At 45.4% G+C, this 22,831-nt stretch overlaps 1 protein-coding gene across 6 annotated transcripts in view; it reads left to right on the plus strand.

Annotated features, from left to right (window-relative positions):
• GRB7 (growth factor receptor bound protein 7) overlaps nucleotides 1-22,831 on the plus strand; it is a 160,980-nt gene that overhangs the window by 96,112 nt on the left and 42,037 nt on the right. For all 6 annotated transcript variants that reach the window (XR_004536764.1, XM_033918022.1, XM_033918023.1 and 3 more), the window contains 2 exons: nucleotides 1,492-1,613; nucleotides 21,971-22,045. Coding sequence is in view for 5 of the 6 variants with exons in the window: in XM_033918022.1 (XP_033773913.1) it covers nucleotides 1,492-1,613; nucleotides 21,971-22,045 (197 nt within the window). In the remaining variant the exon portion in view is untranslated. The remainder of the gene's footprint in view (nucleotides 1-1,491; nucleotides 1,614-21,970; nucleotides 22,046-22,831) is intronic.

The following is a 22,831-nucleotide window of genomic DNA, read 5'->3' on the forward strand; positions in this document are numbered from 1 at the left end:
AGATTTGCATACAGTGGAGACAGCACATGCAAATTTCTCTCATGCATATTTATTGTGGATATCTTAGAAACTAGACTAGAACCTATCTACTAGCAGAATCTTTCAAATGTGCAGAACATGGGTGGATCCATGCCTTATAGAAAATAAGGGATCACAAATTTAAAAATGGAAAACAGGCTGATAAAACTGAAATAGAAAGCCAGACTCAATAAGTAGTGCAATACTGCGGGATAGGTGGAAGAAATATAATTATATTTCCTCCTGTATGTAATCTTCTGTGTTTTTAAAAGGGTTTATTTGTGGTTTTTTTTGGTTAATCTTTTGTGTGTGAGAGATCCTGGGTCCAGACTTCACGAGGAACAGCAGGAAGTAAACTAATGACAATAATAGCCATTAAATGGTTGCATAAAAGTATATTTTATAGGAATAGGCTTAATATTACAAAGATATAATGCTTGGAGAAAGATACACCATACATATGCTTGTTACTAAAGTACATAAAGATATTTTGTTATATGGCTTCTTCTGTGCGAGTATAGGAAAACATGTGGCTTTCCCAAAGCAGAGAACATAGGATTTACCTAAATGAATGAATGAAAGTGTATGTGTCTAGTTGTGAGGGGAAGACGAGGGGAGAAAGGAAGTAGAGAGAGCCAGGAACTGAGAGAGAAATGGGGGGGGGGGGGCATATGTGTGTGTTTATATAGGTTGGAATCTTGTTCTAAAAATAGCCTCTATTGTTAGTAAATGCAATATTAACATATTTTCCAGCATTTTTCTGTGCCATAGCTTAGTACAATGGCCCTTAAGTAAAGTGTGACACTCTTACAGGAATGGTAGATGTAATCAGTCTGTCTGACATCTTTTGTTCCATTCAGGGTTTGTAGTTTAATATATCTTGATAAAAAAAAATCCAAGATGGCTAGAAACTCAGGATATATGTATTCTGGACAGGGGCTTTTAGGGTCTATCTGCATTAACTTTCCAGAGTCAGATTGTTCAGTAATATCCCAGAGTCCATTGCTGACACTCTGGTTAGGCCAACAGAAAATGCTCAGCCACAGATGACTTAAAATGGGGTGCAAATCATTTTTTAGGGTGGCACTTGCCACTATTTGCCATCCTGTAGCAACATCTATAGTATGGCTTCTCTAAGACTATCTGTATTCCAAATGTGCAGCATTGCATTTTCTTATTTTATTTCTTAATACTGTGTGGAGTACTAGACATTATTTCCATGCAAAGATTTGCCATTGTGATTATTTTATGTAAAATGCATAAATAAATGAGTAGCAGCATGCATTCTTTGTCACTCGAAGTTCTCCAAGACTGCTCCCCAAATCCAGACAGTGTCACTGTGGGATTGCTTCAAGGGATGTAGCTGTGCTATCTGTGTGGACCATGTAACATTTTATCTTATATCTGCATGACATGTGGCCCATCTGTCTTCACTGACCACCTCTGTCCCTTCAAACTCTCCTTTTCCCCTAGAGCGGTGCTTGGAGGAACATGAGTCTGTGGTGGAAGTCCAGGCTACATGGCTCATGGGTGGAGAGAGCAAATTTATCTTCAGGAAGAATTTTGCAAAATATGCACTCTTTAAAAATTCTCCGGTAAGTCTGTTGGCAGGGCTGTGGTTAGAGAAGGGCAAACGGGGCAGCTTCCCTGGGACCCACAGCTCCAGGGGGCCCTGCAGTCCAGGCATCTCTTCCCCTTCTTAGCCCATCTCCCTCATGTCCTCTTGCCTTTGCAGTCATATTCAAAACCAAGTTTTCCTTTTCAAAGGGACTCCCAGAATGCAAGCCATTTCTCATAAGCTGCCGGTGGCTGCCCTAAAACTTTTCCTTTGCCACAATCCGCCCCTTCTGATACAACTTCCTGTTTCTGCCTCGATGGTTCGCGGCAGATGGAAAGCTTCAGGGCAGCCACTGGCAACTTGTGAGAATGACTGCCACACCAGGGCCCCTCTGAAAAAGAAAACTTTGATTTTTGAAAGACGATCATGAAGGTGAGGGGAGGGAGGAAGATGGACTTGAGGGGAAGAGATGTCTGGACCATGGGGCCCCCTGGAACTATTTTAAATTAGCCCAGAGGATGAGAGAAAGAGGGGGAAACGTGGACCAGAGGTGGGGAAGGGGCTAGAAAAACAAATTATGAAATGGAGGGGGGGGAGATTAAAAGAGTTAGTGGGCAATGGGATAGAGGGAGGGATTTTACAGGGACTTAGGTAGCCCTCCAATTTGGGAGAGTGCAGGAGTAGACTGTGTGTGGGGAGGGGCAACACATTCCTCCTTTCTCCTCCACTCCCCCCCTGTAGGTAGTCATGCATTTTTTCCCCCTCTAACCACATTCTATAGTCTGGTGTCTCTCTCTCTCCTTTCCCTCTTCCCCACGGTCCGGAATCTTTCCCCTACCCCATCTTTCCCCCAAGCCCCCACCCATGGCTACGTCTCTGGCAAGGGAAGACAATGGCAGAAATGTTGGACCCTGGGAGGGGAAAATTCTGGATGGGCAGTTGGAAAGAACATGTTGGAGCAGGGGATGAGAAGGAGAAATGTTGGACAGGGTGAGCAGTTGGAAGAGATGCTGGATCATGGGATGATAGGAGGGAAGAACATCATGAAAGAGAGTGGGAACAATGTTGGATCATGAGGGGGAGGAGAGAGAGGAGGTGAGATGGACTGTGGAGGGGGAGGGACAGGAGCGAAGAGAGAGAGAGGACAGGAAGATGGTAGAAGAAAAAGGACAGGGAGATGTCAGACCATGCAGGGGAGAGACAGGAGATGCTGGATTACAAGAATGAAGGGAGGGGATGTGCTGGAAATTGTGGCATCATGTGCGAGAGAATAAGAGCATAGTAAGTACAGAAGTAGAAATGTAATGGGGCATAGGTAGATGAAAGAAGAGAATAGGAGGCTGGGAAATGTGTGAGATTGGAAATGAGCATGGAAAGTTAGTAAGTAGCTGAAAAGTAAAAAGGACAAGGGTAAAAATTCAGAGGATGGAAAGGCAGGAAAGTAAAATTGGCAGGAAGAGCTAAAAAGAACAGTATATCAAAAGATAGGAGTAATAAGAGAATGAAACAAGATAGAAGAGAGGAGAAGACATGGGGTCAGATAGTAACGGTCAGTTTTGTGCTAAGTTTTCCAAAGGACCTAATTTGCCAACCTTATATACAAAATGGCTCACCATGTGCTTTTCTGTCTGTTTGTTCATTCTCTTAACTCTACCATGCACATGACCTCATTAGTATTTAAATGAGGTCATCAATATTAAAACAAGCCCCTGATCGATGCCCTTACATCGCTAAGGCATCTAGCAATGGTTGCTAAGGGCCTGAAATTACCACCAGGTCTGCACTATTTTTCTTATTTCTATGGCCACAGATGGGGTGTGTATGTGTGTTACATATACTAATCTGTCCCCATCAAAAAAAAAGTTATGTCGTAAGTGTGCTTGTCATGCTTTGCCATGCAGTCCTCCCACCCCGTGGAGATTTTTGGCAAGAAGGATGCTCACTCCCTCCTGCCTTGGCATTGTTTAGTGCATCCAGCCCCGACACACCTTCACACCCCTGACACAAAGCCCCCCCCCCTTTGACCCTCATCGCCCTACCAAAGCCTCCAAAAGGAAGGCCCTTGTGGGCTTGGGAGTCAGGTCAGACCCCCCCAGTTTAAGAACATCCTCTAACCCCCCATACCCAGTAGGCATCATCATTGAAATCTGGCAGGAGGGATGCACACTCCCTCCTGCTGGCAGATCCTGCCTCTGCACAATGGCATCCCTTCCCCTTCCCAGTGCAACCTGGGATGAAGTAGGAGGGGCTAAGGCCATGATGGGCCAATCAGAGTCTTAGGCCCCCTCCCACTGCATCCCAGAATGGAAGGGCACATCACTCCTGCCGGATTTCAATGACTATGATGCCTACAAGATACGAGGGGATGGGTTGGTGTCCTCGAGTTAGGGAGGTCTGGCCTAACCCATCAGACCATCAGGGTCTTCTTTTGGGGACTTTGGTAGGAGGGTTGGCAGGGGGAGGGGCCTACATGTCAGGGGAAGTGTAGGGGTTGGGGGGGAGGGGGTCTGTGCCATTAAAGAAAAAAAGACCCGAACAGCTGAGTGTCAGGAGGCTGCTTTGGGGCTTTCCCCTGCTGCTCAGCTGTTCAAGCATCCCCTGCTGGCTTTGCGCATGTGTGAATTGCTTTCAAAACGAGCGATCGGAAGAGATTATGGCTGCCCTCTGTAAAACTCATTTGCATGGTAGGTCGTTTGAACATCGATCACCGTTTTGAAATCAGACAAGAAATCTGCCCACAGTGACTTGCAAGGTCTTAATGACTGTTAGTGTATCCAGCCCGTGGACAGCAACCACTGGAAAGGGAATTATCAGAAGACACAGAAAAGCAAGAGATAAATGGGACCAGCAGGATGGGAAAATAAAATGTCCAGACAACAAAAGAAAAAAAATGTTTTATTTTAAATACATATCACCCAGAATATATTAGCTTTGGGATATATGCATCACAGATATTTGTATTGTGTTCAGTGGCTTACCAGACAGCTAAGGGGGGAGGGGCTGACCCTGAACCCTGAACCCAAAGTGGGTGGGCACTAAATTTTTCTTCCCCTCATGCCTCCTTCCCAAATGCAAAATATAAATAACTTAAGTTGGTGGGCTTCCCAAAGCAGCCAGAGCTTGGAGATTTCTGACTGCCAGTCTTAAAACTGGCAAGGTTTTGGGATTCCCACCAGCCAGAGCAAGGAAGATGGCTAATTTGGGGGGCCCTGGGACCCCTGTGTGTTCAGTACAAAAAGAAGTTCATATCTGTTTTTTATTTCTCCAGTGTAGTAACACTTGCTGAGTTTAATTTCTTGGCGTTCCCAGTTCAATTTCTATTTGTGATCACTTATTCTATATTTGGTAAAGGTCTGTCTATGTTTTGTGTATAAAGACTAGGGTTATTCTATATCTTGCTAATGCCGCTTTCATACAATTTTAATTTAATTTTATTGTATTTAAAGTCGTAACTAAATAACTAATTTCTAAAATCAATAAATAAATAATTGTGAAGTGCTCAGTGCCATCACCAGGTCTTTGCTAATGCAGTTCAGACCACGATAGTTTTGAAACCATCACTGCTGCACTTTGCTGTTCCTTTCCTTCCATAAGCTTTATATTCTTAAAAAACTGCTGTTATTAAGGTACTAGTGTGGTTCTTCATATCGATCATGCCATTCAAACAACATTGGAAACTGTACTTATCTTGTTGTTAAAGTCCTATCCAGCGTTTTGCTATCGTATCATAAACCGCATTGATTTAATCCGTGCTAAAGTGCTTTCCAGTGCATCATTAAGATAACATAGTCATGCTTGCAATCAAGTTTGATATTTAACTGCCCTCTGACCCAAGCTGGGTTTCACACTCATCTTCAGGGAGAACAACGCCCAGTGGCGTACCTAGCATATGTGACACTCGTGGCCCATCATTTTTTTTGACACCCCCCATCTGTATGAAAAACATGATTTTTAGTAACAATCCACAAGTCGCAATCCACACGCAGGGCAGGATTAATTCTTCAAGGGCCCCTAGGCACACAAATACACTGGGGCCCCTACCCATACCCCCGCCCCTTCCCCATCCAATTTTATTTACCTTTTTTCTGAAAGTTAGTCAAAAATGTATTAAAATTAGTCCAATAAAAGGATCACCGTTTTCTATTTCTAACCATTTATCAAAACAGCTACAACACTACTTTATCCTAAAGCAATAAAATAAAAAAATAGATTTTTTTTTCTACCTTTGTCATGTGGTTTCTGCTTTCCTCATCTTCTTGTCATTTTCTTCCTTTCATCCACTGTCTGCCTCCCCCTCTTGGTCTAGCATCCATCATCTTCCCTCTGTTCCCCTCATGGTCTGAAATCTCTCCCCCTGTGGTTTTTAGCATCTCTCTCTTATTTCCTCCACTCAGAATCTAATATCTCTGTCTTCCTTCTCGTTCTTTGGCATCTCCTGTCTCTTCCCATTCCTTTTCTGCTCCGGTTTTCCTTCTCTATTTTTTGCCTCCTAAATAAAATTCTTTCTTACAATTCAGTCTTCAGTTTCCCTGTTTTCCCTGTGTCTACTCACAGCTTGCCACCCCTTTCCTTCACCCCTCCACTATCTCACTAACTATCTTCTTCCCCCATCCAACATGTGGGAAAGCAACAGCAGTGATGAGGTGAGGGACCCTCACCTCCTCACCGCTGCTTTCCCATATGCGCCTGATGCTGATAGCACAAGTTCGCCCCTCTTCCATCATCTGCTCCTTCTCTCTCTCCACTCCAGGCAATTCCATCACGTTATCCTGCCCCCTTCCCACCCATCCAGCATATGGGAAAGCAGCAGCAGTGGTAAGGAGATGAGGGCCCCTCACCTTCTCACTGCTGCTGCTTTCCTATATGTGCTTGACACTAACGGCACAAGTTCTCCCCACTTCCATCATCTGCCCTGCCCCCTTCTCTCAGCCTTAGATTGGGAGTAAAGATGACTAGTGAAGTCTGCTAAGAAACTAATGGTAGCCCCCCCTAAATTATAGGTGTCCTGTGAATGGTTCAAACCACAAATCAGGCCCCAGCCCCATATTCTTGGTTTTGCTACTACTCTCAGTGCCAGCCCAGACCAAGGACCAAACAGCTTTCCTGGCTCCACCCCAGGTCCATCTCCCTCCCCCCTCACCTTGGCGTGGTCAGTCACCAGTCACCTTCTGTCTTGTCTTTCTTTTATTTAATTATCTTTATTGTGAATTGAAACGCAGGCCATACAATCAGTAAACAAAACAAGCGTGCTCAATAGGGTACAATACAAATGTTATCTTTTTATGCTGTAACTCGCTTAGTTAAAATTAAGTTAAGCGATACATCAAATTAAAATAAAACTTGATAACAAAAGGTATGAACAGTGCTCCAACTAACCCCCAACCTGAGGTCAATTCTGCAATTTGATAATTGTAACCCAAATACTCGCTTCGTCACCACAGCCGCACCCCCAGGCAAACAATCCTTTACAGTCCTCATCCAGTTCCCAACTCGCACGCCTCACACACACATCCCCGTGCATGCATCCGTCCTAACAGCCATCCAATGTCATTCCTTCTGGGACCTGAAAATGGCCAGAGTATTCACTCGCCTTCTTTCTGTTGTGGGGGGTTGTTTTTCTAAAGAAGATGGGTCGGCAGCGACCAAGATCGGCATCCCTTCTGTTGCAAGCACTGCTGCTGCTCGGCCAAAGCTGCCCTCTGACGCAAACCACCCATGTGGAAACAGGAAGCTACGTCAGAGGGGAAGTTTTGGGCTGAGCACTGCTTGCAGCAGAAGGTTGCCACCGATGCCGGGAGGCCCGTCGCATGCATTGCTATATTTTCCTGGTGTTGGGCCCGGCGTTGCTGATCTTTCCGGGAGGAGGGGAGCGTTGCCGTTTTGAAAGAAAAATTTGAGTAGTCTTTTTCTTTAGTGGCCCCCCTCCCCGCCAACTTCAGACCCTAGGCACGTGCCTTCTGGGCCTATCTGTTAATCTGGCCCTGTCCATATGTCACACATGAGTACCTAGGAAAAGGCAGCATCTTACATACTGCAGTACAACATCAATATACCCATTGTAAAACTAAACAACCCAGACTAGTACAGATCAATCCTGCAGTCCATCCTAACAAAAAACCATGTCTTTCGAACACACAGAAAACACCTTCACCTACAATAGAATATGTCATCACAAACTAACCCTTCCCTCTTTTACAAAACTGTAGTGTGGATTTTAGCCACGGTGGTATCAGCTCTGACGCTCATGGAATTCTGAGCATCAGAGCTGCTACCACCACGGCTGGAGCTAAACGCTCTACAGTTTTGTAAAAGGGGGGATAAAACAGAAATACATAGACAAAGGTTAAATTGAACCAGCAAGAAGCTGGACTCTGCATACAATGCAACACCACACAAACAGTGACACATGTCTCCTAAAGCAATAAATAAATAGAAAATTTTTTTTCTACTTTGTCTTCTCTGGTTTCTGCTTTCCTCATCTTCTTGTTACTCTCTTCCTTCCATCCACTGTCTGCCGTCTCTCTGCCCCTATATGGCATCTTCGCTCCTATGCCCCTTCCAGAAACTGTATGCCTCCCCCTTCCCATCTCTCCTTTCACACCTATTGGTCTGGCATCTCTCTCCTCTTCTTCCCTCTCCCACACCTCTTCTCTGTAATCCCTTTCCCTTTATTCCCCTCATTTTCCTTTTCAGTTTATTTTCTGCATCCGTCTAGATTACGTTCAATTTCCTACAGCTCACCACCTATTTCCCTAACTCAATCCTTTCCCCCGTCATGTGCCCTCCTTTTATTTATCCCCTCCTTCCATCATGTGCCCTCTTTTTCTACCCCTTCCATCTAGTATCTTCTCTTCTCTCTGTCTACTTCCATCGTCTGCTCCCCTCTTTCTCTCCTGCCTTTTCCTTCCTGCATTTGTTCCCTTATCTCTCCCATCCGCACTTCCATCCAGCATAGGCTCCCCCTCTACCCTCCCCACTACCATCCAATGTCTGCCCTTTCTCTCTCCATCTACCCCTCTTCAATCAGCATCTGCCCCCTTTCTTTCCCTCCAATCCAATTCCATCCAGTATCCTTCCCCCTTATGTCTCTTTCCCCTTTCCCTGTACATCAATTCCATCAGCACCACCCTTATATACCACCCTGTCCCCTTTCTCTCCCTCCACCGCTCTTCCATTCCAGCAGCCCTGCTCCTTTCCCGCAATGACTGTAGCTGCCGGTCCACTCCACTCCGACGTACTTGCTCTGGAGCAGTCGGCAACCGCGTGCTGGAAGGTCCCGTGATGACTCGTCTGCCGGCTTTGCTCTGGAAGAAGTAAGTTACGTCGGAGGGGGTGGACCTGGCAGATGCAGGGAGTTGCGGCAAGGTCCCGCGATGACTGCGTCTGCCGGGTCCACTCCCTCCAATGTAACTTACTACTTCCAGAGCAAAGCCGGCAGACGAGTCATCGGGGGACCTTCCTGCACCTCAGCGCGGCTGCCGACTTTGCTCCAGAGCAAGTACGTCAGAGGGGGTCCACTGGCAGCCGCACTGAGGTGCAGGTCCTGTTGCAGAGTAGGGCAGGATGACCCAGACCTGGCCGGCTGTGCACCCCCCCTTAAGGCGTGCACCCAGGATGGACTGCCCCCCTCCCCCCCTTGGTATGCCACTGACAACACCTAGGAGGAACTGAAGACACTACCAGATTTACTGTAGAAAAGAGAGGTTCCCCATACCACCCTATTCCATCCCCAAGCCCTGCCCCCACACAAACCTTGCCTCTTCTTCCACGAGTCTGGGACACATCTGGAGGGTCTCTGAGCATGTGTGAATGCGGCACAATGACATTACACACATGTAGCTCCTTTCCAAAACCTGGACATACTGCCGGGTTTTGGAAATCCATCCAGACAGAGGACATGTCTGGGTTTTCCCAGCTGTCTGGTAACCTTAGTAAAGAAGTCATTTAAGTTGTGTGGTGGTAATGGCAATTGGGGATATCGGGGGGAGGGAGAAGAGGGGTTCAAGGGCCCCCCTCCTTATTTTCTGCTCTGGGCCCCAGCATGTCTAAAATCAGCCCTATCTGTGGGACAACAGAAGTGAGACAGTCGCTACAGGAACTGGAAGTTAAGAAGTATTGTGAATGTTATTTCTTACTGTATGAAAGCGTTGGTTTATAAATGTAATGCTTCTAACTGTCAGGAAGTGGTGTCTCTTTGTGCATGCAGTGAAACTATCCAACTGCTAAAAAATCTACTGGGGGAGGGGGTGGGAAGCATTCACTGCGCAAACAATCTTGAGTTCCTGGCTGCTTTCTATGACTGTACGGGTCTGTTTCAGATTGCATGTGAAAATGTCTTGTCTTTATTTATAGTATTTGGATTTATTTACCGCCTTTTTGAAGGAATTTACTCAAGGCGGTGTACAGCAAGAATAAGACAAATATAAGACTTAGATAATTACAGCAGACAAATATTCAAATAACCATAGAAAGTATTTCATAGTATGCTACATTAGAATAGCAATAAAACATTTCAGTAGAGACCATAGGGTGTAAGCAAAGAGGAAACCTATAGGTAAGATAGAGTAACAGGCATAAGAAAGTAAGGGGACTAATTTTAAAGAAAGTTGCACTTGAGGTCAGACAGGTGCTTAACTAGGGAAGGAGTGGACTATAGTATATGACTAGCAAGTTAGTTACCACTTCCATTAAAGGCTGGTTGAAGAGCCAGTGATTTAAATTCAAATACAAATAATCCAGAGCTCTACTGTGCTAAATCCTACTGAAATAAACACTTGATCTCTGCCATGTTGCTTATTTTATTATTTATGTTAAATCTCGATGCCCTTTATTTGTCTTTGGTATTCGTATTTGGCCAAATAATAATTTTCATTGTTCGTATTCAGCTGAATAGTAAAAAAATATGCTATTCAGTACAGCTCTAATCGACATATAACTGCATGGGAGAAAAAGACTCGGAAACTGTGCAGAGATCAACACTGAAATATCTCAGGTTAGGCTAAACATTTCTATCATTAGTCATAAACTCCCCAGAGTCATTTTAAAATCTTGTAGCTGCTCTAATTTTTGCACACACTTTGGGCCAGATTCTATAAATGGGCACCTAACAGCGCCTACACTTTAGGTGCTGCTCAGCGGGGTTGTCGGTCATCGACTGGGTGCTGCATATAGAATCTCATCTAGCAGCACCTAGGTGGGCTTAGGCATTGCTAGGCATCCTAGAGGTAGGCACCAGTATATTAGGCCAGGATTTACCTGGCCTGATTTACTGGCGCTTAAACTCTGATTCCTAGCGACAACTCTGTCAACCACACCTATTCACCCCCTAACCACGCCTACTTTTCAGGTAGATGTCATTTCCTCGTCCCGTCCCCATGAGTTTTGTCACTGTCCCTTTCCCTCCCCAATTCCTGTAAGCTCTGCCTTAACCGTACACACCTCAAACACGTATGATTTTAAAGTGTTTGAGGCTTGTGCAGATGAGGACAGGGCTTAGGCATTGGTGGAATGAGGCATTATGACATCACAATCTGAGCTCTAGAATGTTGCTACTTATGATTTTAGTGTTTGAGGCTTGTGCAGATGAGGACGGAGCTTAGGCATTGGTGGAATGAGGCATTATGACATCACAATCTGAGCTCTAGAATGTTGCTACTTATGATTTTAAAGTGTTTGAGGACGGAGCTTTCAGCAAAGGGGCAGGGACAGGAAAAGAACTCGGCGGGACAGGAAAATGAGTTCCCACAGGGATGGGGAAAAATGTATCCCTTGTTGTTCTCTAACCTGGAATGCCCTTCCAGAAAGGTGGTAGAGGAAGAAATAAAACACAAATGATGCCTAAATACTACTGCTGCTGCTACTACTACTTATTTCTATAGCGCTGCTAGATGTACACAGCACTGTATATGTTTGGTTATATTTATTAGTATTTATATACTGCTCTTCGTTACAACATCAGTGCAGTATACAACATTTTAAAAGGAGAAGAACACCAATATTTATAGGACAGATAATAGAGAAAACAAAATGAATAGTCTTAGTCGCAGCATGATCTGTTGCCAGGGATCAAAACATGCAAGATTAAAAAATTATATAAGGGGGGGCGGGGCCGTGCAGAGAGCGGGGAGGACGCGTTTTCCCTGAGCTCCGCTGTTCTCTCCCCGCTCCGGCCTCCCTGAATAAAAATCGGCGAATATTTTCCCACCGAGTGCCTTCCGTAGCTCCCCGGGGGCTCCATGGACAAATATATGCTGAGAGGCACGTCGGATATGGCCTCTAAGGTGGGCAAAAAGGACCGCGAACGCGCGAAATCAGGGCCCAGCCACGAGGACAAGATGGCGGACCCGGGCGCGGCGGCGGCTGTGGAGGGAGCGGATCTCATCGCGCGTCTCACCGAGGCAGTTGTTGCGGCGCTGGGGACGCGTCTGGACAAAGTGCAGGAGTCACTGGCTGCCTTATCCACTACAGTGGCTGAATATAACTCGCGGATAACTGAGGTGGAACAGCGGGTTGGAACCGCGGAGGACTCTGTGGTTACACTACAGGCAGAGGTTCAGCAGCTGCGATGCAAGGTGGGACAGTGTGAGGAAAAACTGGAGGATATGGAAAATCGCTCCAGACGGAACAATCTGCGACTGGTGGGGGTCCCTGAATCTGTGCAGGAGGGTGACCTGCTTCCCACTTTGGAGACCTGGCTGGCGGCGGAGCTGATGAGTACGCGGGGACTAGGACCTTTGCGCATCGAAAGAGCACACCGGCTAGGTAGAAGACAGGAGGGAGCGACCAGACCGCGTGTGGTGATTCTCCGCATTTTGAACTTTGCCATTAAGGATCTTATTCTCCGAAATTATCGCCAGCGCAAGGATCTAAAATTCCAGAATCAAAGTATCCTCATCTTTCAGGATTATTCGGCACAGGTGGCGTCTCTGAGGAGAGGTTTCTCGTCTGTCTGCAAGCAACTTACTGAGAAAAAGCTTCGCTTCACGCTGCAGTTTCCTGCCAAGCTTCGGGTGATCTATGATGGACAACCTCATCTCTTTGACACCAGTGCGGCGGCCAGAGCGCAAGTTCTTCAGTGGTACCCTGATCTGGGGACTGGCACCTGATACCCTGTGATACTGCTTTGGGTTTCCTCAGTTTGAATGATGTGGGGCACCTGGTGGGAGCGGGTGGTAGCCTCACTTGCACTGTTTCTTAGCACCTGTTGTGCAAGTACTCTGTTTGAGGTTCACCAATTGGGAGCTCTGGGCCACTGTGTACAGTTCCTTACTATGGCTCCTTGTGGACTTCTGGACTAATGGGGTCCTGTATGCTTATGCCTCTTTTTTTTTTTTTTTTTTGGTCTTATGACATTGTTTAGCCCCTGGGCACTTTTTGTGAGTTTAAAGTTAATATCTCTGGCTTGGTGGCTGTTTTGGAGGCTGGGGAGGGGGGGGTACTTTGGGTCCATTGGTATACCCTCCTGGAGTGGTGGAAAGGTGTGTCTTGGGGGGCATGGGAGGGGGGAGGGGGTTCATGGAGTGGGGGGTGGGGGGATGGGAGGGGGGTTTGGTTGCGGGGGGGATTGGGAGGGTTTGTGAAGGGGGTGTTGAGGCTGTGGGTTTTGGTTGGTTGGGGGAGTTGGGTGGGTGGGGGAACTGGGGAGTTCTGGAGGGGGGGAGGGGGGAGGCTCCTGACCTGTGTGTTTGTTGATTCCTGTGCGGAGGTGATGTGGAGACTGAGCTGCTGGGGGATGGGCTGGGACCCTCGGCAGCTGTTTTGTGCCCTTTTTCTCTTCTGGTATGTTTGGTTCTTTTTTCTTTCTTATGCCTGTTAAGAAGGGGTTGAGGTGTGTGTCATGGAATGTATCTGGTATCAATTCTCCTATCAAGCGAACTAAGATTTTACAGTGCCTAGCCAGAAATCAGGCTGATGTAGTGGGCCTGCAGGAGACTAAGCTCAATGAACGGGAACATGGTAAATTGTGTCAATCCTGGGTGGGGCAGTGTTACTCGGCCTCCTCCTCTAACACTAGGGCTGGGGTAGCCTTGCTGATCCGCAAATCGGTGTCTTTCCATGCATCTAGGGTTCTCTCAGATTCAGGGGGACACTATGTTATTGTCCAGGGTTCTCTTAACCAGCGCCCAGTAGTTTTGATGTCAGTATACGCGCCCAACAGTGCACAGCGGTCCTTTTACAAGAAACTCTTGGGGGTATTATTGTCTATGTCCCAAATACATGACTCTCAGAAAATCTTTCTTGGGGATTTTAATTCTATACTAGACCCGCTTTTGGATTCCTCTAGGGGACCCTCCTCCAGCAGGTCGGATAATGGGCTTGCCGCTTGGTTAGAGGCTCTGGATCTGGTGGATGTTTGGCGGATATTACACCCAGGGGAGCGGGATTTCACTCACACATCCAAGGTACATGGTTCCTCCTCTAGAATAGATTATATTTTCCTCTCGCGATCTTTCTTTTATGCGGTTCATGCAGCGGGGATTGGAGTACTGGCTGTCTCAGATCATACTTTGGTGTGGATGGATATTGGCTCTTCGGCTGACGCTCTGGGGGGAAGGAGGCACTGGCGATTTCCGATAGCGCTTTATCTGGACCCGGACTTTAAAATTTATTTGGAGCAACAGTGGCGGGACTATGTGGAGTTTAATGGGGGCCATGCTGATAACGGAACTTTGTTTTGGGAGGCCGCTAAGGCGGTGCTTCGGGGGGCTGTGATAGCTTACTGCGCGCGACGTAAGAAAGAGCTTGCGGAAAAAATCTTGGTTCTGGAGCGCAAGGTGCGGGATAGTAGAACACTGGTTTTACAGAGTCCTACTCTGTCTCATAAGCATGCTTTTCAGACGGCCCAGTCAGCACTCCACGCGCTTCTTCATGAGAGGGCACACAAATCCCTTTTTTATTATAAGTACCGATTACACCGTTTTGGTAACAGGCCGGGTAGAATGCTGGCCCAGATGACTAAGGCGAGGCGGGGTGCCACTTTGATCACCTCGCTTAAAGATGATGGGGGAAGGTTGGTCACAGATCAGGCTCAGATGGAACGGCTTTTTGTTGCCTTTTATAGATCTTTATATACAGCGGAAGTTGTGGGTCGAGAGGCTCAGATTCGGGCATTTTTGGACTCTTTGCCCTTAACTAAGCTGTCAACGGAAGACGCGGAGGTTTTGGCTTCTCCTATTACCCGTGAGGAGGTGCTGGATGTTCTCAAGCACCTACCTCTTTGTAAATCTCCAGGCCCGGATGGCTTTGGGGGGGAATTCTATCGTCTTCTTCAGGGATATGTGGCTGAGCCGTTACGGGGCTATTTTGAGAGTGGAGCTGAGGTGGGGCAGTTTCCTCGAGGAGCGAACCGAGCGTTGATTACTGTATTGCCTAAACCGGGAAAGGATCCCTTGCTGGTGGGTTCCTATAGACCTATTTCGCTTATTAATGTAGATTTAAAGATTTTAGCTCGGGTCCTGGCTAATCGACTGGCCAAGTTTGTTCCATCTTTGGTGGGTGCAGATCAGGTAGGTTTTGTGAGGGGGCGATTGGCAGGTCATAATGTTCGGAAGCTCCTCCTGGCTTTGGCTCATTGTGCTTCTCGGCAGCAACCAGCCCTGGCTATTAGTTTTGATTCCGAAAAGGCCTTTGACAGGGTGGAGTGGGCTTTTTTATTCCCCTTGTTGCGATATTATGGGTTGGAGGGGTTCTTTATGAGAGCTCTTGGAGCCCTTTATTCTCCCCGGTGGCGGCCGTATTGGTTAATGGGGTAGCATCTCCAGACTTTGTACTCCAGCGAGGCACTCGCCAGGGCTGCCCCTTGTCCCCTCTGCTCTACATATTGTTTTTGGAGCCTTTGTTGATATCCATTCGCAGCCACCCTCAGTTAACTGGAGTGGAGCTAGGGATTTCCTCTCTACGCTGTATGGCTTTCGCAGATGACATTATGGTGATGTTGACTGACCCAGTTTCAAGTCTCTCTAGTCTGCTGGAGCTGTTTCATCAGTTTGGGGTACTCTCGGGCCTCAAACTCAATGTGTCAAAATCGGAGGCGCTTCCTATCCATATTAGTATCTCGCATGCATGGGCTGATTTCCCGCTCCGGGAAGCACCACAGCAGGTAAAATATCTGGGGGTTCTGATACCATCTTCTCTTACACGACTCTATGAGATCAATGTGAAGCCCCTACTCCGGAAAACGGTGGAGCTCCTTCGATTGTGGGGGGATTTACCAGTATCTCTTGCGGGGCGTATATTTTTGTACAATATGATGATAGTCCCTCGGTGGCTTTATCTGTTTCAAACTCTTCCGCTGTGGTTGCGAACTGGGGATCTAGCTCAGCTGTATGGGGCTCTGAGGACTTTTCTGTGGTGTGGGCGTCGACCTAGGCTCTCTCTTCGTATTTTGATGTTGCCTGAGTCACAGGGAGGCTTTGGATTGCTGGATATTCGTACCTATAATATGGCATGTGGGACGAGACTGATTCGGGACTGGTGTATGGAGAGTTCCTCTTTTTTAATGTTTTCAGTGGATAGGGATTTTTTACATCCTATGTCTGGGTTGTTTTTACTGCATGCTCCTGCTGCCCAGTTGGATTCTGACGTCAGGGGACATATTGTGTGGGCTTATATGAGACATATATGGAAACTACTGTGTAAACATCTGGGCATCCACTTTACTATCACCCCACTACTCCCGCTGGTGGGTAATTTGCATTTTAAACCGGGCATGGACAGCAAGGTATTTCGGATTTGGCATGCGCATGGAATTCGTAGACTGGGGGATGTTCTCTCCGATGGGGGTAATATTCTTTCCTCTGCCGAATTGGGGTCGCTTTATGGGCTGGATAGGGTGGACGTTTTCGGCTACCTCCAGCTCCGACATTATGTTCTTAGCTTCTCTGGGGATCGATTGAGCGGATCGGTGGCACGAGATCTTGGGAGGTGTTTGGCGTTGGGGGAGGATGCGGCTCCACGTCTTAGGTATTATGTAACTGCCCTGGGTCCCCCTTTACAGACCGAACGAGCTGAGTGGCTAGCAGGGGCGTGGAGTGCAGACTTGGGTTGCGTAGTTCCGTCTGAATTGATCTCCAGATGCTTTGTCTATATACGCACCATCTCCAGCAACATGTTACATAGGGAACAAGAATATAAATTCCTTCACAGAGCTTTTATTTCTCCCCACAGAGCACATCGGGCTGGTATCGCTGATCATGCGGGGTGTCCGAAATGTCCTATTAATCCTGCTTCCCTGGGGCATATGTTTTGGGAGTGCCCCTCTGTGGGAGCTTTTTGGCAGAGAGTTTGGACATATGTGTCCTCCTTGGTTCCTGGGATCCCGAAATGTACTCCCCCTGGAGCTCTGTTTTACCAAGCGGCGGAGTTTCCTGGGTGCACTGTTGGGCAGCGCCAATTGCTATCTAAGGCCCTTTTGTTGGCCAAGAAAGCCATCTTGACTTTTTGGAGAGAGCCGCATGCTCCCTCTTTTTCTCGATGGCAGGGGTCCCTGTATGACTTAGCCCTTTTGGAGAGACGGGCTGCGGGCACTCGAGATGAGTGCAAGTGGTCTCGCTTTCAGGATATCTGGGAGGCATATTGGCTGACCCTTCCCCATCGTGAGCGGAGTCTCCTATTGAACTGTTAGCTTATGTTGAGGTCTTCTGTCCTCTTCAGGATTTTCTCTCTTAAGGCGCCTATTACCGTGGATTCTATCTAGGGATTCCTTTCTTTCTTTCTTTCTTTCTTTCTTTCTTTCTTTTTGGTCCTCTTCATCTCTCTGGACCTAGTCCTCCTCATTCTTATGTGTCTATTTTCGATCTCTCCCTGGTCCTTACTGTGAAAAAACAAAAATTTGTGGATGCTTGTTGTCTATTTTCAATTTTCAATTTTATATTTTATATTTTCTATTCTTCATTTAAGTATATCACAGGTCGGGAGTAGGGTGGGTGGGGGGAGGGTGGGGGGGGTTGCATTTGGTGTTTCTGATGCATCACACTGTGTGTATTGGTATTGGGGCGTTCAGTTCTGTTTTGGGGGGGCTTTAGAGGGTGTTATATGGAAAATTGTATTGAGCACATCCTGTGTTGGAACATTTGATCTTCTGTGAGATGTCATATTTTGCTCTGTATATACCCGCTAGGGTGTTTTTCGCTGGAATGCAGACTGTTCCTGCACGATGCTCTGTTTTGTGTATGCTGGTTTGCTCAATAAAGAAACATTATAATAAAAAAAAAAAAAATTATATAAAATTCTAAAATCGCTAAAATTAAGAAGAAAATGCCAATCCAACTAGTTTTTTTTTTGTGTGTTTTTGTTTTTAAAGAGGCTCTAAATTTTGAGTATGTAGACTTGCAACATAATTCATTTGGCAGGGAATTCCATAAACGTGGAACTGATGCAGAATTACAAATGGACTTTAGTCTAACCAGATGAATAGGTGGTAATGCTAATCTGTTTAAAGTTGATGAATGCAAAGTGTGGGTTGGTTTATATGGAACAAACAATTTTGCAAGGTAATCGGGCTGCTCATTGTTTAGTACTTTAAATGCTAAAGTTAATGCTTTGTGCTTTAACCTATATTTAATAGGACGCCAATTATATTCTCTAATCAACAGAGTGACATGGTCATATCTCGGAGCATTTGTAATAACTCTGATAGTGATGTTTTGAACTATCTGCAGTTTCTTAAGAGAAACCTGAGGTAGTCCTGTGTAAATGATGTTACAATAATTCAATTTTGATGTAACTAGTGCATAAACAAGGGATTCGCAGAAAGGAGTATCTATATACAAGCATATTAAACAGATCATGCATAAAGAATAAAAGCAAGATCTGACTACTGAAATCAACTGTGGATGAAATGTCAAGGCTGAATCTAAGTGAAGTCCTAAATACTTCATAGAGTCTTGAAGTTGTATAGGTTGAGACCACAAAACTGGAAATAGAGTTGGAGATTGTAAAGAACCAGTAATCCAAAACCTTGTAGTTTTGTGAGGGTTTAGAATTGGTTTATTTTGTAGAATCCATTCTTCAATCGTATCCAAACACTTGTATGGAATTTAAATCAGGGTTATTTGGATTCTGAGGAAATACTAGCAAAATGTCATTGACATAGATGTAACATTTTCATCTGATGTACATTAGAACATCCAAGATGGTCCCTTCTCGGAAGATCTTACAATCTAATCAACAGACTATAGGACAAGTAGGGGGATTAGGGAGTTTCTCAGGCATAGGGTGTTTGCAAGTGAGTGGTGGTTAGGAGTTAAAAGCAACCTCTAAGTGGGCCAGGATTTAAATACTGCCGTGGACGGAGCTTGATGTAACGACTCGGGTAGTTTGTTCCATGAGTATGGTGCATCAAGAGAGAAGGAACAGAGTTTGGAGTTGCAATTAGAGGAGAAGGGTACAGATAAGAGAGATTTGCCTGATGAAACGGAGTTCTGGGGAGGAGTATAGAGATATGAGAGGCGAGAGATTGAGGCACTGCAGAGTAAATGCACTTGTAAGTCAATAAGATGAGTTTGAGTAGTAGGCGGAAATGGATAAGGAGCTAATGAAGTGACTTGAAGAGAGGGGTGATATGAGTATAGCAACTGGCGGAATATAGAAAAAGAATGGAAACACAACATGGCTGTTGAGGTGATACTGTATGTTGAGCAAGAGTATGCTGGACAGACTTCAACGGTCTGTATCCCAGATATGGCAAAAGACTGATGAAGATTTGGTAATGCTAGTATTGTATATTACTTTATTACCATATGCTACAAGTGATTTATTTATTTATTAGGATTTATTTGCAGCCTTTTTGAAGGAATTCACTCAAGGCTGTGTACAAGAAGAATAAGTCAGACATGACAATTACAGCAGTAAAAATATGCAAATTACAATCAAAGTACGGCATAGTATGCTAAATTTCAACATTGGCACAATATATAGTAAAACAGATGAATAGCCAAAAAATACGACCATGTCACCCCGTTTCTTCGAGAATCACGTTGGTTGCCGGTCTCGCATAGAACAACTTACTTGTTTTCAAAATTAAGTTCTCTCACTCACCTGCCTTCTGAGATAAATATCTTATCTCACATAATTAGGGCTCTCGGATCATCCAATCAGAACTTACTGATGGTTCCCTCGATCAAATACCTCTATTGCACCAGAAACACTATCTTTCCGCAACAGCCCCTTGCCGCTGGAATGCAGTACCTCCACATCTCCGCCGTGAAAACTCTCTAACCAAATTTAAAACCAACCTCCAAACATTTCTGTTCAAAGATGCATACCAAAACTGCAGTTAAAAATTACATTACATTGCATTACTGATTTCTATTCCGCCAATACCTTGCAGTTCAAGGCGGATTACAAAAGAAGTTATCTGGCCATTTCCAGAGGAATTGAAGAGCAGAGCGAGTTGCTTCAGAGAATTGGGATGAGTTTGTCTTCAAGGATTTCTTGAATAGGATGGTTTTTATTTCTTTTCTAAACGATTTGTAGTCTGGAGTCGTTATCAGTAAATTTGAGAGTTGGCAGTCTAGTTCAAGTTTCAAGTTCAAGTTTATTAGGATTTGATATACCACTTATCAAGGTTATCTAAGTGGTTTTTTACAATCAGGTACTCAAGCATTTTCCCTATCTGTCCCAGTGGGCTCACAATCTATCTAACGTACCTGGAGGGCAATGGGGGGATTAAGTGACTTGCCCAGGATCACAAGGAGCAGCGTGGATTTGAACCCACAACACCAGGGTGCTGACCACATCACGGCGGCATACCTAGATTCACACTGGCTCCCAATACAAGCAAGAGTGCAATTCAAATTCTACTGCCTACTATTTAAAGCCATAAATGGAGATAGCCCAGCTTACCTAAACAATCGCCTAATCCAAACTACCTAAACCAGACATAGGAGAATCCACAAACTGTTCACGCATCCCCCCATCAGAGACGTCAAACGAAAAAAACTGTACGATGGCCTTCTAGCCACTCAAGCAGCAAAACTTTTTTTTTTTTTTAGCACAATGTAATCTGTGCTTTAAAACTTTATCCCAAGATGCATATAATCCCCATCTCTATTCTCAAGATATATCAATAATTAACATCACATTTTACACTTTTTTTTTTTTTCTTTTCCTTTCTTAAGTTTCCCAGGCTTCAGCAGTGTCATTCACCGCTCAATTCTGTTTCATTGCAATGAGCTTTATATGCCCACCTCGTCATCGGCCTTTAAAATTTTTCTTGCTTAAACTTTAAACATCCTCTACCAACTTTAATCAACTTTATAAATGAAGAAATCTTTTAATGCAAACTTATCTTTATAGGGCTTTTTGTCTGTCAGGCTGGGGGAATATTGTGCCAAAAAACAGAAGCGGCTTTATTGAGGACTTCCCTTATAAGAAGGACAGAAATAAATCATTTACTGCCGCCCAGCTTTCAATCAAACCCATCTTAACCTTTTTTTTAACAGGCATAAATATGTTGCCTAAGTTAGGTATCGGACCCCTTATTCTATAAAGGGTGCATTCCTTGTAGAATAGCACTTAGCATTCAATGTTTTGGGTGGCGTAATTTTCCCTCCTAGCTGGCTGCGGTTAGGGGTAGTCAGGAAGGAGCATGGGCAGAGACAGCTCTTAACTGGTTAGCGGTGATATTCAGTCCACTAATGGTTAAGTGAGTAGATAAAGTTAGGACAGCTGAAAAGCTGCCTTTACTTGATGTGTCTAGTTAACCAGGCATTGCTCTCAATATTGGCTGGTACCCATTCCATTTCCAGGTCGGCGCACATACCCAGACATTCAATTCCAGGGTATGTCTAGCCTCCAGCATTGAATATTTAGGGTTAACTGAGCCTGTGGCTGAAAGCTGCTGACCCTGGAAAAGCGGAGACTTAGAGGGGACATGATAGAGACTTAGAAGATCATGAAGGGCATAGAGAAGGTGGAGAGGGATAGATTCTTCAGACTAGCGGGGACAACAAAAACAAGAGGGCATTCAGAAAAATTGAAAGGAGACAGTTTCAAAACGAATGCTAGGAAGTTCTTCTTCACTCAGAGGGTGGTGGACACCTGGAATGCGCTCCCAGGAGAGGTGATAGGACAGAGTACAATATTGGGTTTCAAAAAGGGATTGGATGACTTCCTGAAGGTGAAGGGGATTGAAGGATACAGATAGAGGGTAACTTTACGGGACACTAAATGAATAGGGGATACACGTTTTAGGTAAAGGATCACTTACAGGTCATGGACCTGGGGGACTGCTGGGCACGATGGACCCCTGGTCTGACCCGGCAGAGGCAACGCTTATGTTCTTATGAAAAAGCTCTGAAATGAGGGGGGAGTTATCGTGACGCTCTTTTTTTTTTTTTTTTTTTTTTTCTGCGCACCTCTTTGTTTTCTAATCTCTTCTCTCTTTTCCAACAGTCATTGTTCCCAGAGGCAATGGTTGCTAGCTGCTCAGAAGCTCATAAAGGGATGTCCCACTCTGAGCTCATACAGGTAAGCATAACCAAGAAAGACTTTGGCACTTAACTTTACAGGCCCTAATCACACTCAATATGTGCCTAAACGGCACACTGACAAATCTGCGCACGAAAATTGCGCCCCGACAATTGCACGCATGACATTGCTGCCCCATCAATTGTGCCCCGTGAAATCTGCCATAAGTGGATATCTGGAAGGTCCTGATTGGCTTAGACACCTCAGGTCCCCTCCCAAGGGGCAGGGCCTCGGGAGTCTAAGCCAATCGGGGCCTTCCAGATATCCACTTATGTAAAGGGTTCCCATTATAATCATGTAAACCTTACCTTAACACTAGATACCAAGTGAATCTTAAGTGTAGTGTGTGGGGGGAGGTCCCCCACCCCCTCCCCCCTCAAAAGAGGGTTACTTTGTAACTCTCAATAAGACAAAATAGTATCCAATTGTTGGAGCGCATTTGACGGGTCACCTCCCATTCAGTGCACGCATTTGTTGGGGCGTATTTATCGGGGCGCAATTGTCCTGCACACATTTGATGGGTCACAGCCTAAACTGGCACATAAAACGTTTAAAGCCACAACAAAATCGGGATATGCACATATCAAACGCAAGTGCATGCAGATGTCAAGAGGTGTGGCCTGCAGGACAAGAGCATGACGAGTTCATAGATGTGTATTCCCCATTTCAGAAGAGGGAGCAACACTGGATTCTACAAAGGCTATCCAAATTTGGGTGCACATCCCAAATTGCTGCCAAAATAATTAGTTAATGGGCTCCAGTGATTTAAGTATTAAAGCTAACAGG

The sequence above is a fragment of the Geotrypetes seraphini genome, chromosome 13, assembly GCF_902459505.1.
Source record: "Geotrypetes seraphini chromosome 13, aGeoSer1.1, whole genome shotgun sequence".
In the NCBI taxonomy this organism is placed as follows: domain Eukaryota; kingdom Metazoa; phylum Chordata; class Amphibia; order Gymnophiona; family Dermophiidae; genus Geotrypetes; species Geotrypetes seraphini.